The sequence below is a fragment of the Panicum virgatum genome, chromosome 1N, assembly GCF_016808335.1.
Source record: "Panicum virgatum strain AP13 chromosome 1N, P.virgatum_v5, whole genome shotgun sequence".
NCBI lineage: Eukaryota > Viridiplantae > Streptophyta > Magnoliopsida > Poales > Poaceae > Panicum > Panicum virgatum.
The window spans coordinates 7233783-7251315 of record NC_053145.1 but is presented as its reverse complement, the minus strand read 5'-3'; the positions used below and the strand labels follow the sequence as shown (position 1 = coordinate 7251315).

Sequence of the window (17533 nt, the reverse complement as noted above, 5' to 3'; positions counted from 1 at the left end):
CTTTTGCTTTTGCCACTTCAAAGGTCTTGATTTACACATCGATAGATGGATAGATACGATCAAAGTAGCAGCGAAGAAAAAGATTCAAAAAAAGTTGATTAATCATCTGTTCATGTTTGGCTTTTGCCCATCCTAAAGCTGATGAGGATCGACGAAGGTCTTTTTATACAGTAGCCACAAACCTTGCCTCCCTAAACAAAGAGTTGGTTGCAAATAAGCAATTAGAGTATACTGTTGCATGTAGTTTGAATTTCCAGCAAATGCGATGTGAAAATGCATGGTTTTATTTCTTTTTGCAAAGAGTGAAATACAGCTTACTGCAGGTAGCATGTTACATCATTGTTGTTGAACTCTTGTTGAACCGTCTCCATTTCATGGGTACTTTAATTTCATTTTCCTTTTGGCTTGAACACCATTGATGCCTGATACAGGTGCTTTTCATTCTCCCATGCCACGTATGGGAGTGCTTCAAGGATTGTGAAGACTAAAATATACTCTCTTCGTCCCAAATTATTAGTTGTTTTGGTTGTAAATGCATAGTTTTTGCTATGCATCTACATATATATATGTTTATATCTAGGTGCATAGCAAACTCTATGAATTTGAGAAAGTCAAACGACTAATAGTTTGAGACGGAGGGAGTATCTAGTTAATTCCAATCGTATTTTCTGACTACTGCGATATAGAATGGCATCGGTTCAGTGGATATATTGCTTGCTTGGTATATTCTCCTAAGCCATGTTGCTGCTATATTAATTTTTCGAATTAAATACATTATATACAAGGGCATATATTAATCAGGTACACAAAATCATATTGATGGAGACATACGCAGAAACTCATTCTGATATAGTATGAACTAATAATCCGAGTGGCTGATGTGGTGTTTGTAGGCGCAACTAGACTTTCAACATTTTCCGAGTGCGTTCGTAAATAGCTGACAATTAATTTAGCTTCTTTCATGCACTTTTTTCCGAACCGGTAAGAGGTTTTTTAGTCTAATAATAAGGCACGCACGTTCAATTTTAGAGTCATTTACTACATGAGGATACTGATTTACTCCCTCCATTTTGAAATGTAGGGCATCCTAAGTTTTTGCGGACTGATTATGAAGGTAGAGAAAAGACGCATGCACTCCTCATTAGTGCATTTAATTAATCAATTGCTTAATTTTCAATGCCCGCACAAAAACTAAGGAGATTAGCATGCTTGTTTTACTCTCTCGACCCACTGCAATTGATTTTTTTCACAAAACTAGCATCAAAACTAAGGAGATTAGCATGCTTTTTTGTCCAAAGAATCCTAGGATGCCTTACATTTGTGTACAAATTTTAGATTCTAATATCTTACATTTCAAGACGGAGAGAGTATTTACTAAGGATTTTTGCTTGCTAGTTTTTTTTGTCACGTCCTCCGGGGATTGTACAAATTATAAGACTACAAAACCTTCAACCACTTGAGAGAAAAATTAGGAAAAAGCAACAATAACCCTCAGCTGTTTGAGAAAAAAAGTTCCAATTTTAAATATTATATGTTTCGTGATATATACACGCTGGTTTAGGGTGTCAATTTGTCCCGGGAAAAAAATAAATAGGGAGGCCATATTCATTGTTTCAATGATTATGTACTTTGTACTACAAAGAATAATATGCTGGGTTCCCGCGGTCTACAACAGAAGCACAGTGATCCCACTACCCTGGAGGCTCCAGATAATCCAGCCCGTTCATTTGCTGTTCCAGCAACACTGCAACAGTATGGGAAGCATGAGGTTCCAATCTTTCACTTTTGCGGTCTGCATAAAAAAATCTCCCAAGTTGGGCAGAATCTTCAGAGAACATGCACTTTTGTGCGTTTAGGTGGATCGATTCTTCACCGCCTTTCCATCACACGTCTTTCGCATAGATTTTATCAACGCTCTGTGTGCCTCTCTTTATTTTGGCACGGTGCATCATTAGCTCCTACACGTAGCATCTGACCTATATCCCGGCGGCTTCCTTAACCTTGCGTGCACCCGGACGAAAGTGTTGCCAACAGCCTGCTTCCGAGTTTAGTTGGTGTTGCTAGTCTTCTAGCACTTGATTTTACTCTAACCACATGCTTTAGGTAGGAGTTAAAAAATCTAGAGCATTAACCTCTACTGCGTGTCCTGCCTGGACTCGCTACTTGTCACTTAAATCTCGGGCAAGTAGAAAGTTTGTGCCTTTATTTAGTTTTTTCTAGATTGAGGAAAAGTACGATCTTAAACATTTAGGATGAATATATCTAGAGCCTGTACCTTGATTTAGTTACTCCCTCCGTCCTGAAATGTAGGATGTTTTGAATTTTTGCAGACAGATTATAGAGGTGGATGTTCTGAATTTTTGCAGACAGATTATAGAGGTAGAGAAAAGATGCATGTAACCCTCATTAGTACATTATTTAGTTAATCAATTGCTTAGTTTTTAGTGACCACACCAAAACTAAGAGGACTAGCATGCCCTTTTTACTCCCTTGTCCCACCACAATTGATATTTTTGCAAAACTAGCACTAAAACCAAAGGGATTAGCAAGAGTTTTTGTACAAAGAACTCTAGAATGCCTTACATTTGGATACAAATTTTAAACTCTTTAATGCCTTACATTTCAGTATGAAGGGAGTAGGATTTTTCCAACCAGATATAATGGCGAAACTGAGGGGCGCTCGTAGGGGCCAAGACCTCCTCAACAAAAAGAAAATCATAGAATAATTTATAATTTGTTGATAAAATTAGATCAATTTTTATAGAAAAATAATGTAAAATTTAAAAGAAAGACTGATTTTTTCTTTGGCAGTGTAGCCTATTTCATATCCAAACTTTTAGTCTAGGGTCAACTTCCTCCCTAAACTTTCAAAATGACCATTTCAGTTCTCAATCTTTTTCATGCAGCTCAATTTAGTTCTTCATTCTACATCTGTGGCCATGTTAACATGTCATGTCAGCATCCAATCGTTCATATTTTTTAGCGGCAATATATATTGGTTCAACATACTTAGACATAACACAACAAAACATTAACTTGTGTCTACATGATTTTTTTCACAAAAGGAAATAAGAAATATATTCGGCTGCACATTAGAGATGAAACTTTACAATGATAAAATTTATAGAAATGTTAAGTTTTTATGAACCATAGCTGGCTAGATGTGAGAAGACGTGCCAATATGGCAAACTGAACCATATGGAGAAGTTTGAGGATTAAAATAGTCGTTTTTAAAAATTTAGAGACTAAGGATAAAATTGACTATTCTATATTATGTTCGCCTGGCCTCTTAGATTTTCTCTCCAGTTCCACCACTCGATACGGCGAGCTAATTAAGCTAAGTGGAGATTCATTTTATTGTTGTGTCCTACAATACGGAGGGTAGTGTATTCAAGAAGAGTGGAGATTTCCAGCTACTACCTCTTTCGCGCCCGTGTCCCCCGGCCGCGAGAACCACGCAGCCAGCTCCGGTGTCAAATCACCAGCACGAGGGGCATGGCGGCCTGGACCGTGCTTTGCGTGCCGGACCCACCGACGACTAATCCTCGCCTTAAGCATGCTTGCTTACCATCAGTAGATGATTGTTTAAACTGGAGTACTAGCGATCTGTGCATGGGTAGGTGTAATGGTCCTGCTGCAGTTAACGACATCGATTCAGAGTTTCAGACGTGTGTGGCTTACCTGACCTGAGCTTCAGATCTGAGTCGGTGACTTGAGCCTATTGCCATGCGTCGCATTCATCTCCTCTTCTGCACGCCCCGAGGTGAGAGGAATCAGAGGACCAGGACTTCAGGAGAGCCGTGGTGCAGCGGAGCTAAGCTAGCACAGTCGTCAGTAGTGACGTCTTGGCCATTCAGCCGGGCCCAAAAGTCAATTTTCACTTCCTCATCCAAACTCTTTTCCGTTCTAAAACGTAACATGTTCTAGTTATGTTCAAAGTCATATATATTTTTTTTCTTCTAATTCTGATCGAGTGCCCTTTTTCCCAACCCAAGAAAACCAGTAGTCCTATAACACAATGATTCTGATGTCGAGACACACATGCCAATTTTACTTGTGTCGTGGCTCCACATTTCTGCATGCGTTGCGTACCAGTCCCTTGTCTGCCGCTAATTAAACAAACCACCATTTCAACGATGGCAATCTACAGTATTTGACTAGTTTTGGTCCTTTTCTGAAAAAAACAGTTGTTGTCTTGGGGGGCACTCCTTGAACATGTTAATGATGTTGCTGGCTTCTTTTTTTTATCGTACCTGAGCATATTTTTCGTTAAGAGGAAGAGGGTGCTGCTAGCTTCTGTCTTGAATGATTGATAGTGTGGGTTATTTGGGGATCACGCATGCATGATAGTAACACTGAACCTGAGGTATGAAGTAGGAACTAGGAAGCTTGGCATGTATAATCTCCTGTATCTCAAGCCTCGACTTGGACTTGTCAAACCATCGTACACTACCTTCCTTGGAGGCAACAGATTTGACCGTTACACTTGTTTTAGTTAAGCAATCCTAATCTTACTTCTCCCACGTGTCTAAACTGAAGTAAGTTATTTTTCTCCCTGAAAGCATGACTACATTGGCATATAGAAGTTTACCACCACGCTCGCACTCCCAACCAAAGCTATGGTTCTCAATTATTCTCGTATTCTTTACAACATATTTACACATGATCGCAAACTAGACGTGGCTTCGGTCAGTTAGATTCACTCATAATTTTTAGCTGATTATTCTTTTTCATGTCAGATGACTACCTGTCGATACTTCTATTATGACTTCGTCAGTTTTAAGATCTGCCACTCTAATCGCTCGTGTGCATGAGCAGCTTCGCGCTATGTTCCAAGAAAAAAAACATAATTGCATTGTGCGCACGGATGATCATAGCTCTAGTTCTCTCTTCACATCCAACTTCATCCTTATATATTTTTAGTTTAAAATTATATAAAATAAGAGCCCGACCATTTTATGACCCGGCTTTTAGATTGTGTAGACTAAACTTTGAGATCCTTTACCACCCCTATTTGTGCATCCACAAGCAATACGGAAATAAAGTAGTTCAAAAAAGTTGATTTTCATTATACTAAGGCCCAATACCTGGCTGTCCAAACATATTGGTATTGGTATGTATAGAAAGAAATATGGCAGGAGACAAGAGCAAGCACGCAGAGCTGGATCTTCTTGACTAATGACCACTCCTAGCAGCAATTAGTACTTGCTTGATGGCGCATGCTCCTACTGCGACCCTATATAAGAACAAGAACCCCCCTGGCCCTCCTCTTCTCCAGAGGTTCAGTCAGAGCCTACCGCCTAAACGGCCTGAAAAGGAGGCCAAGCTAAGGTAGGTTAATTGGCCACGATCGAGAGCCGTGCGCCAAGTCAATCCCCGCCCTCATATAATTGCCATCGCAATTCACAGCTTGCCAAAGGCAAGGTCACGGGCAGGCAGGACACGGCGGCGCGGCGAGCCCCGGGTGCCAGCTGAGCACGCCGACGGCCTCGATCGATCGGCGCCGGCCGGTCGACATGGGTAAGGACGACGGGCCGCCGGAGGCGGCCAAGAAGGCGGCGCCGGCGCTGCGGTCGTTCGCGTCGGTGTTGATGCACGCGGACGGTGTGGACGTTGCGCTCATGGTGCTCGGCCTGGTGGGCGCCATGGGCGACGGCATGTCCACGCCCGTCATGCTCCTCATCACCAGCCGCATCTTCAACGACCTCGGCAGCGGGCCGGACGTCCTCCAGCAGTTCAGCTCCAAGATCAACGAGGTAGGAAGAAGAATTAGGATCGGATAAAGTCCGTCGTCTGTCTCCCTCGCCTCCGTTGCTGACGTTTCCTCTCCATCTCTCGATCGGCTACCAGAACGCGCGGAACCTCCTCTTCCTGGCGCTCGGCAACTGGGTGGTGGCGTTCCTAGGTGAGCCGGCCAGCCGCACTGCACACGCCACGCCCTCCATGAATCTATGAATGCCATTGCCGTCGGCGACGACGACGGTGGCGTCTAATCTATCTATGCACGCACGCAGAGGGGTACTGCTGGGCGCGCACGGCGGAGCGGCAGGCGTCGCGGATGCGGGCGCGGTACCTGCGGGCGGTGCTCCGGCAGGACGTGGAGTACTTCGACCTCAAGGTGGGCTCCACGTCGGAGGTGATCACCAGCGTCTCCAACGACAGCCTGGTGGTGCAGGACGTGCTGGGCGAGAAGGTGCCCAACTTCGTGATGAACTGCTCCATGTTCGTCGGCAGCTACGCCGTCGGGTTCGCGCTGCTGTGGCGGCTGACGCTGGTGGCGCTGCCGTCGGTGCTGCTGCTCATCATCCCGGGCTTCACGTACGGCCGCATCCTCATCGGCCTCGCGCGCCGGATCAGGGAGCAGTACACGCGCCCCGGCGCCATCGCCGAGCAGGCCGTCTCCTCCGTGCGCACCGTGTACTCGTTCGTGGCGGAGCGGGCCACCATGGCGCAGTTCGCCGCCGCGCTCGAGGAGTCGGCGCGGCTCGGGATCAGGCAGGGGCTCGCCAAGGGGGTCGCCATCGGCAGCAACGGCATCACCTTCGCCATCTGGTCCTTCAACGTCTGGTACGGCAGCCGCCTCGTCATGTACCACGGCTACAAGGGCGGCACCGTCTTCGCCGTCTCCGCCGCCATTGTCGTCGGCGGCCTGTACGTAACAACGGCGACACTAGCCGCAAAGCCTGCGATTCGATTCCTTAATAATCCCTGCTGCTAATTATATGGATAACGACGATGACGCCATTAACGGACCATGCAGAGCTCTGGGGTCGGGGCTGTCGAACGTCAAGTACTTCTCGGAGGCGAGCTCGGCGGCGGAGAGGGTGCAGGAGGTGATCCGGCGGGTGCCCAAGATCGACTCCGAGAGCAGCGCCGGCGAGGAGCTGCCCAACGTCGCCGGCGAGGTGGAATTCAAGAACGTGGAGTTCTGCTACCCGTCGCGGCCGGAGACCCCAATCTTCGCGAGCTTCAACCTGCGCGTCCCGGCAGGGCGCACGGTGGCGCTAGTCGGCGGCAGCGGGTCCGGCAAGTCCACCGTGATCGCGCTGCTGGAGCGGTTCTACGACCCGTCCTCCGGCGAGGTGAGCCTGGACGGCGTGGACATCCGGCGGCTGCGGCTCAAGTGGCTGCGCGCGCAGATGGGGCTCGTCAGCCAGGAGCCGGCGCTGTTCGCGACGTCCATCAGGGAGAACATCCTGTTCGGCAAGGAGGACGCGACGGAGGAGGAGGTCGTCGCCGCGGCCAAGGCGGCCAACGCCCACAACTTCATCTCCCAGCTGCCGCAGGGCTACGCCACGCAGGTAAATTTCCCGAAATGCATGCGGTTTTTTGATTCAGTAGGCTTTTCTTACCTTTGCATGTCACTGTCAAGTTCATCTAAAACAAGTCACTCTCAAGTTCTTTCCTCCAAAAGAAATTATGCTCACTTTTCGTGCACACTAGCTAGTAGTAAAATGCTTATTTGGTGCATGGAATTTGATGCCCCCAAATAAATTTGTTTGGTTTCGTTGAGTAGTACTAATGTGCTTATTAGGTCCACTACATGCCGTACAGAGTCTTGCAAAATTTTAGTGAAAAGAGTAATCATGATATTCTTTCCCCTTTTTGGCTTTTCTAAATTAATCTGGAAACGTTGGCAAAAGCAAAATTTGAACCATTGGATGTAGATGGTTTAGATTCACCCATCTCTCCCCACCTTATCTCCCCTGCCGTCTCCCTCCCCTCTTCCACCTTCTTCTTCTTCTTCTTCCCTGCATCGGCACCCAGCCCCGCCGCCACCCCTCCGACGCGGGTGGGCTAGGGTTGCGCCGGAGCTCCAGGGTAGCCCTAGCCCGCCCGCGCTGGCCGCCGCGCCGGCCCATCCCGCCACCATCGCCCCAACCCCAGCCCTGCCCGGGCCGGCCTGCCGCCGCCGACCCTTCTAAGGCCAACGGTGAGCACCAGTCCCTCAGCAATCCTGAAACTCTAACCTCACCGGAATTGGAGGAGGTGTAGATGGGGAAGAATAAAATTCGAGTGAGAAGAGCCTCCAAATCACTCGGGTGAGTTATAGCTTTCCCCTTTGGGAGGAAAACAACACAAAGTACCAAAAAAAAAATTCAATGGCTCCCACATTTGAAAACTTGGGGGGGGGGGGGGGGGGCGGGGAGGCAATACTGCTTCAACAACTACTCCAGCAGTTAGCAGTTTGTCCTTAAAACTTCAAATAATACAACGTGGTTAGGTGGCCATAGCATGTGCCTGTGGGATTACAACTCATCACTAACTATATATAATACTTTCAATTTTCTGGTGAATCGTGCATCTTTTGTTGATGATTCAAAGGCACCTTTGATTATTCATAAAATAACAGAAATCTTAGAAAAAGTTAGGCTAGGAGCAAAGGTTGGTTTTAGAAGCAACAGCTTTTGTTTCTAGTGTACTACAGTGTTCCCCCTTATCTGGAAGCAACACTACCTAGTCCACTACTCCATCTGGTTATCCTCTAGTGCTTGCTAGCTATAGCTGCTGGCTCGCTAGGCACCGCATCGCTGGCCAAGGACATGGGTCTTGTCTGCCCCTGCAGTGCGCTCGAAGAAAAGTTTTCCTGGTCTGCACTGTGGTCCCAGGAAATCCATGCCCACTACTCTTATAAGATGTAGAACCATCACAGAAGAAATAATCACTTGAACAAATCTATGATTTTGATAGTGCTGGAAATGGGTTAGATAGTGCATGGTTGAATAAAGTGGCATTCAGTCACCAACATCAAATAGAAGTTCTACGGGTATGTGTCTGGCCTGCTGGAGGAATAGGGCGACTAGAAATAGGAGCACTCTGACTGGTCCAGCCGTCAAGAGTAGTATTAGGGCTCCTGAAATGGAAGAAGAGTTCAATACGCAAAAGCAAAGTCCATAAACAGCACTGAAGAGTGGGGAAACCAAACCATCAAGTCAGGAAATGGAAGCTATGATTAAGCTTGACAATTGACATCTAATGAAACACACAGGTTGAAGGTGCAACCTAGGTGCACCATTGTGTCGTTACATCATATATGTTGACTGAATAAAAGTATAGAAGAAAATAAAATTAAGATAACTATATGAAGTCATAGAAATACCTGAAATCTAGCGCATTGTCTGAATGAACAAGCTGTGGTGTAACTGTCCTTGCCGTGTGGTATCAGCATGATTCCTTCTTCAGATCATTCATTGCTTTGGCAAAATCTTCCAATCACATGGTCACAAGATCTGTTACTGCCAGCTGAAGATACATCCACATACCAACTAGAAATTTCATTAGGCTGTCCAGACATTTTGAACTGTATAATACTCTGTTATACACCTTTCCACTGGAGACTAGTAGTTGAACCCTGTAATCCTAGCAGCCGTGCCAGTATTTCTAAGGCTGTCATGTACACCACTTCATTGTGACCCTTTTGACATATGGAGGGATCAGAGCACACGCTTTGCCAGATTGCTCATGGTGGGAGTGGGACCTAGGAATCATAGAAGAGTGAGTGGTGACCCCAAATTGGGAAAGGATGAACGGTTGGCCCACCACTCAGGGCGTGTGCCTCTGTGGTCGGTGGATGCAGAAGGCAAGCAGCAAGAACCTCTTTGCAAATCTAGTAACCTTGAAAAAGGCTTGCCATCCAACAGTTTTGGGTGTGCCATCTTTCCCAGCAAACAGGATTTTACCGAGGCACTGTCACGCACTAATAATTATGACAGCAAATACAATCGGGCAGAGATTGACAGCAGAAAGTGCCCCTGCTAGTATGTCTGGGTAGTGGCACAAGTGCTTCCACCATGAAGTTTTATCTGTAAAAAGAGAAACTTGAAATGTTTCAGGAAAGGATCTTTAGTCCTGTCTGTTGCCACCAGAGCAAACTGTTATTTTAAAGATACTAATTACGAAAGGGGAAAAAGACGTACTTTCGCAGTATGCAAATATCCCTACGTAGCACTTTGTGAATCTGTCATGTCCCAGCTAATAATGAAAGATCCCTCTAATGATATCAGACTCAGTGGCAAGCATGTAAACCTGAGATGTTTCATTCATGGCCACATTCCCACCACTAGCATATTCTACTGTGTGGCAACCTCTGTGGCGCACCCATAATCAGGGGACAATAGTCTTTGATGTGGGCAAAACTCTAACAAGATGACCTGATAGGCACTCAAAATATCCTCACAGTTGGTATTTCACCAGTTCATACCTGTATTATTGTGAGTTTGACAACAATGAAGGGCCACTTTGCAACTGAACTTTCATTTCAATCGTTCATGCACCCATGTGAGACCACAGGAAAGAGTCCTAGATAATGAAAGCATTTAAATTTAGCACTGCACCTACAGTTAAGCAGTACCAACAATCAGCACTGATAAACCATGGATAATTATCAATTGAACATGGTTCAATTTCCTATAAATAATACACAAGTAGCATCTATAAATGTCGAATTAGAGAAGGGCCAAATAGACTTTTGCTGTAACATTTTTAGGGTAACTATAACAGTATTTCATATTAACATCTATAGAAATAAGAGAACACCTTATTTCATTAATGGCTGTGTTCGGTCCTCAGTCTGGCATTGGTTTGATTAAGGGGAATAAATATACAGCATGAAACAATATAATGGTCAATTAAAAATAATATAAACGATTGACTACACATTTTGAAGATAGATAGATGGGATTTCAATCCGAAAAGACAAATTTATATCCTTGTGATAATTGTGATATTAATGTTAATTATCAATATGGATAGACATCAAAGAAAAGTCCTGAAGATTTGCGCTTGCCTTCAACTCACCTTATCATATCAGTTTTCTTCAGAAACCATCATTATCTGCACTCACCTACAACTATTGTCAGTCTTGAAAAACTTGTATGAGACTACGGGTCACAGGATTGAGAGTGACCTTAGTGGAGATCAACTAAGAACAAAGATAGGATGAGTTATAACTCAAAGAATAAAATAATGTGTCTACAAAATGAACACCTGACGTAGATGAAACCTTGTATTCTTTCGAGAACACTATTTGTGTAGTAATCTTACAACCCGACTTCATCAATATCCATTTGGGGGAAGGGACAAATTATCTGGTTTAAAAAAAGCAGAGCTGTTGTGTATTACTGCTGCAGAATGACAACAGAACCACTTTAGAGATAAAATATGAGCACAAATATATACTGAGAAATCACAGCAACAATTTTGATCTGATGTGCCCATTCCCATCAGTGGTGAATATGTTTGCCACTGAGAATGACTGGATGAGCTTCAATCAGTTACAAAAGCAAACTTATTGGGGTAGCATAATATAACTTTACATGAAAGTGTGGGATTTAAGGTTCGAGAGGACAAAACATCAATAGAACTATATAAGGGAAGCAGTGTAGTGTCCTCAATAATATCGCCAACTATGTGTAGATATAACAATTTTCAACATGTTCACAATGAGAATAAGGACATCTAGCAGGTCTTCCTGAATGCTCCATCTCACTATTAAGATGGGCAATCTGATCATCTGTGAATTATAACCATCTCAGTTGGTGATTTAAGGGTAGAATGGTAACTTCAAACAATCAAACATGCATACCACATGTTTATTATTCCTTCACTTATTAACTAAGATTAAAGTTTCACCGACTGCAAACAAAGACTCTGCCTGCCAATGGCAGGTTCTGTACTAAGTTTTCTAGGCAACTTACATAGGGAAGTAAATTTGTGTGGACAGAAGAACAGGATAACCCTTTAATACAGTAGAATGTTGAGCTAGAATGCTCAAGAGAAGCTAGCTGTCCATTCCTACATGCCTGCATCACTAGAAGGATGCCATCCGATAGACTCTACATACATGTTGATTTTCATTGCTAAATAAGTTTTGAAATGGAAAAAGGAGGGGCCATCACACAACAGTTAGTATAACGAATTTAAGTTAATCCTCTACCAAACCAAAGTTGAATTATGATTTTGTCAGTAGAATGACAGATAGGTACAAGTTCAGTATAAATCTGTTGACATTGTGTAAATCAAGTTCCCTTCTGTGAAATACAAGTTGTTGTTCGCACCCTGATATTCACCATGTTTCAATAAAACAGGTGGGTGAGCGTGGTGTCCAAATGTCTGGAGGTCAGAAGCAGAGGATTGCTATTGCCAGAGCAATCCTTAAGTCACCTAAGATCCTCCTCCTTGATGAAGCCACAAGCGCATTGGACACAGAGTCGGAGCGTGTTGTGCAAGAGGCACTTGACCTGGCCTCCGTGGGTCGGACAACTATTGTCATTGCACATCGGCTCTCCACAATCCGGAATGCTGACACGATTGCTGTGATGCAGTATGGTGAGGTCAAGGAGCTGGGTTCCCATGATGAGCTCATTGCCAATGAGAGTGGCCTCTACACATCTCTTGTCCGCCTTCAGCAGACCAGCGATTCAAGGGAGACTAATGAGGTTGGTGGAACTGGAAGTGGGCAATCTAGCAGCCACAGCTTGAGCAGGAGGTTCTCTGCAGCTAGCAGGTCAAGCTCAGTACGGTCGATGGGTGATGCAGAAAATGATGATAGTACCGACAAGCCAAAGCTTCCCGTCCCATCATTCAGAAGGTTACTGATGCTGAATGCACCAGAGTGGAAGCAGGCTCTGATAGGAAGCTTCAGTGCTGTTGTGTTTGGAGGCATACAGCCTGCATATGCATTTGCCATGGGAAGCATGATCTCAATCTACTTCTTGACAGACCACAATGAGATCAAGGACAAAACAAGGACCTATGCACTCATCTTTGTTGGTCTAGCAGTGCTCTCATTCTTGATCAATATTGGGCAACATTACAACTTCGGTGCCATGGGGGAATACCTCACCAAGAGAGTCAGAGAACAGATGCTTGCAAAAATCCTTACTTTTGAGATTGGGTGGTTTGACCGTGACGAGAACTCCAGTGGTGCCATATGCTCACAACTTGCCAAGGATGCCAACGTTGTAAGTATACAAACATAAGTTAATGCTTATGCGTATTTAAAAAATAATACCTGACATTTCTTTTTGCAGGTGAGGTCACTTGTGGGTGATCGAATGGCTCTGGTGATCCAGACAGTTTCTGCAGTTCTTATAGCCTGCACCATGGGCCTGGTGATAGCTTGGCGTTTGGCCCTTGTCATGATAGCAGTGCAACCCATTATCATTGTTTGCTTTTATGCACGCCGCGTTTTACTGAAGAGCATGTCCAAGAAATCAATACAGGCACAATCTGAAAGTAGCAAGCTAGCAGCTGAGGCTGTATCCAATCTCCGCACCATCACTGCTTTCTCATCCCAGGACCGCATCCTAAGCCTCTTTGATCAAGCACAGGATGGGCCACGCAAGGAAAGCATCAGACAGTCATGGTTCGCAGGACTGGGCCTTGGCACCTCCATGAGCCTTATGACATGCACATGGGCCCTCGATTTCTGGTATGGTGGCAGGCTCATGGCTGAGCATCACATAACTGCCAAGGCACTCTTCCAAACCTTCATGATTCTAGTAAGCACAGGGCGTGTGATTGCAGATGCAGGTAGCATGACTACAGACCTTGCTAAGGGTGCCGATGCAGTCGCTTCAGTGTTTGCTGTTCTTGACAGAGAAACTGAAATCGACCCTGACAACCCTCAGGGGTACAAGCCAGAAAAACTAAAAGGTGAGGTTGACATTAGAGGAGTTGACTTTGCTTACCCTTCAAGGCCAGATGTGATTATCTTCAAGAGGTTCTCCTTGAGCATCCAGCCAGGCAAGTCAACAGCCCTTGTTGGGCAAAGTGGTTCTGGCAAGTCAACAATCATTGGGCTTATAGAGAGGTTCTATGACCCACTTCGGGGGGTAGTGAAGATTGATGGTAGAGACATCAAAACATACAATCTCAGAGCCCTGAGGCGTCACATTGGATTGGTCAGCCAGGAACCAACACTATTTGCAGGTACAATAAGAGAAAATATTGTGTATGGTACAGAAACAGCAACTGAAGCAGAAATTGAGAATGCAGCAAGCTCTGCGAATGCACATGACTTTATTAGCAACCTCAAGGATGGATACGAGACATGGTGTGGTGAGAGGGGTGTTCAGATTTCAGGAGGCCAGAAACAACGCATTGCAATTGCACGTGCCATCCTGAAGAACCCTGCAATACTGCTACTGGATGAAGCAACAAGTGCACTGGACAGCCAGTCTGAGAAGGTGGTACAAGAGGCATTAGACCGAGTGATGGTTGGCAGGACAAGCATTGTGGTGGCGCATAGGCTCAGCACAATCCAGAACTGTGACCAGATCACTGTGCTTGAGAAGGGAATTGTTGTGGAGAAGGGCACACATGCATCCCTTATGGCCAAGGGTCCCTCTGGAACATACTTTGGATTGGTCAGTTTGCAACAAGGAGGAAATCAGCATTGAGGCTTTTGCATGACAACACAGAATTACCTCCATATGTGCAGCCCATTCAGATGAAAACCATTTTGATCAACCTGCAAGAAATGGTTGGCCTACTCCAACTTGCTTGGGATTACAAGGTTTTGTTGTTGTCGTTGATCACCTGCAAGAAGGTTCAGCAGAAAATTAAAATTCCTGTGGCAGTAGGTTATTTTTCTTCCCATTGTTCTATCAGTACACAGAATTAGTCAAGCTTATACTTTCTTGATGTAACTGTTGGATATGTATTGTAGTGGTGCAACGGCCAGGGAATCTGAGATAAGATGTACATTAGATTTTTGTTGTATCTTATTCTTCTTTGACTTGTGTATTTGAAATTATTATGTTAGATTTCATTTTCATCTTTCTTCTGAACCACGTAGATTAGTAAATTCCAAACTCCATGACCCAATATGACAAGTAGCAGAACAGAGACAAACAAAAAAGAAACACAGGAAATGGTTAATATAGTACAAGCTATCTTTCCAAGTTTAAGCTTAAAGTTTCTGGGGTGAACCATTTAGGATGAGTTAAAATTAAACAGGATTTGCACCAAAAACATGTTCAACCCTGCAATTTCTGAGCGCCACAACTGGAAGTGCTGCTCAGCTGGGAAGCCTGATTAAAAGCATCAGCAAAGCACTCAACTGATGTAGCACTCCTGAATTCCCATCCACAACTCTACCATTGCTTCAGTACAATTTCGTTGATTTGGCTGTAAGCGCGCATTTAACATATTCATAAACCTTGTAATTTCGTTGCTTTCCTGAATTAACAATATTCGGGCGTGGTCCCTCGTGTGGGCAAAAAAACAACTCTACAAGTAATTCAGTACACATTTCAACAGATATGATCAAATTCTGGGGGCATGCCCAACAATAGTATTTGCAGCTGTGAAGATTATAATAATTGGCATTTCATAACAGTCAGAAGCCGAACCATGCGACCAAAAAAGACGGTACAGCTACTTCAGCAACTACTGGGCTGCCGAACAGTGATTCTGCTTTGGATTCACTCCTAGGACGTGGGGGGGGGGGGGGGGGGGGGGGAATCTGTAGCTATGATACATCCAAAATTTTCAGCGTAGTAGAAAAATGGTGGTGGACACTGGTGGTATCAGTGTATCACCTGGTCGAAGCGAGAGGGGTGGCCGACCGGCTCCCTGGTGGCGCGGTGGCGCCAGTCGGGACGTCGGGCGCGCGCAGCGGTGGCGGCGGCTGAGGGGGAGGCAAGCGTGTGGGCTGGAGATTGTCACGGGGTTATTTAACTATTTTCCATTTTACCGGTGGCACTTTTTGAGAAACCATTCTTACAAACGTCTTTATATATTTGCCACTGAACAATATATTAGTCTATATTTTACCATTTTTTTAATGTGGCGAGCCACGCCCTCACGCTAGCCTGAATTGAGCATATCAAATGACCCTTATACCCATGCCTCCCTCACGTTAGCCATCCCCTCCTCCGTCTCCTACCACTAACCACGTGGGACCTACATGTCAGGGCCATCTTCAACCTTCCTCCTGATGCTTTCCAGGTGTGCGTGGCTGAGCTCCTGGAGCTCGCCGGAATGGGGCTCCGGACACCGTTTCAGAATCTGAGGGCATGGGGAAGTAGAGGAGGGAGAGAGGGGTTTCCGTTTTGGGAGTTTCCTTTAAGGATTGAGGCACATAGGGGAGGTGGCCATGGGCAGCCATCGATGTGTTTTTTGGAGCTCGTGGGGGGCTCTGTACTGGCAAGAATAGAGAGGTGCATGGCTTAGGGGAGGTAGAGGAAGGTGCGGGGGTGCTCACCGTTGAAGCAAGCGACCTATGGTGGCCTAACGCCCGAGATCGATGACGACGTCGTAGCTGTTTATGGAGCAAGGAGAGAAACTGAGAGATGGAGAACCGGCAGAGCTACGCGGAGGTGCTTGACGCCGAGGCCGCCCATGGACCAGTGCGCCTCCTGCGCCCAGGCGAGGGGGTCGATGCGCTCGCCGGGGAAGAAGCTGGCCGCGGGAAGCTGCTGTCGGGACGTATCTGGCTGGTTGGGGAGCCTGGAGCTGGAGGTAGGAGATGACCGGTGGGTCCCACTGTTCAGAGAGACATAGAAGGGAAGAGTGAAGGCAAACTAACGCCAGTGGATAGATGAAGGGGCATTGATGTCTTTTTGTATGACCCGTCCATGCTGGCGTGAGGGCGTGGCTCGCCACGCCAGCAAAAAATGTAGATTGATTCACTGTTCCAAATATGTAGGAACATTTATAAGAGTGGCTTCTCAAGGAGTGCCATTGGTGAGGATGACAAATAGTTAAATAACCCGTCACGGGGAAGAGATCTCCACAGATAAATGATTCGGATGATGGCGGCGGCAGCGGCAGACGGCGAGAACGTGTTCCGCCTACGAGGAAGTAACCGTTACACATTTTCCCGTCGGTCAACGAATTCCACAATTTTTTTTGGGCTTGCCTGGGCCTAATTGCGGCTAATGCCCCTGGTGGCCCTCACAGGCCCACAACATTTGCAGTGTTTCTTTATTCGTCGGGTGCGATTAGGCATTGTGATTTCTCTACTCCTCCATCTCTATCTCTACTACTAAAAAATGCTAAGGGTGATATTTTTTCATCTACGTCATTGTCTCCTTCCCTATCTCTATCTCTACTACTAAAAGAGGCTAAAGATGACATTTTTCTATCTACATCGTCGCCCTCTCCCGTTGGTTAAGCCTGCGACAGTCATAGCTTGCTCATTTGAATTTCGACTTGTGATTTTCCTTCGTTTCAATCGTTTCAACCTGCCCAGCGCTCGTCCACTCGCAAATCTCGCCGCATGCACGTCATCCGCCCGCTTCTCCCACCGCCCGCACGCCCGCCGCCGCCGCCGGCCGCGGCAGCCTACGACTAAGGAGCAGGATAGATCGCGATCGCGGCAAACTCGCTGACGGGGGTGTAAACCCGGAACCCCTGACGGGCTTGACTCGCGCAGGGATAGCCCAACCAGACTCCTGTGCCGGACGCGGCGTGGCCCACCAACCAGCGTAGGCAGTTGCCTTCCTTCATAAGCCAATACGGCTGGGAGCTCGACCTCCCGGGACACGTGGAAGCTCCCCGACCTAGCGCCCCGGGTCGGAGCCGT

At 46.0% G+C, this 17533-nt stretch overlaps 1 protein-coding gene across 1 annotated transcript; it reads left to right on the top strand.

Annotated features, from left to right (window-relative positions):
* Positions 1–5273: 5273 nt before the first annotated feature.
* On the top strand, positions 5274–14781 carry LOC120654923 (putative multidrug resistance protein). Its single transcript, XM_039932601.1, has 6 exons — positions 5274–5756; positions 5851–5905; positions 6015–6651; positions 6761–7301; positions 12087–12962; positions 13032–14781. Exons 1-6 carry the CDS (start codon positions 5517–5519, stop codon positions 14400–14402), a joined length of 3720 nt encoding a protein of 1239 aa, XP_039788535.1. The 5' UTR covers positions 5274–5516; the 3' UTR covers positions 14403–14781.
* Positions 14782–17533: the final 2752 nt, after the last annotated feature.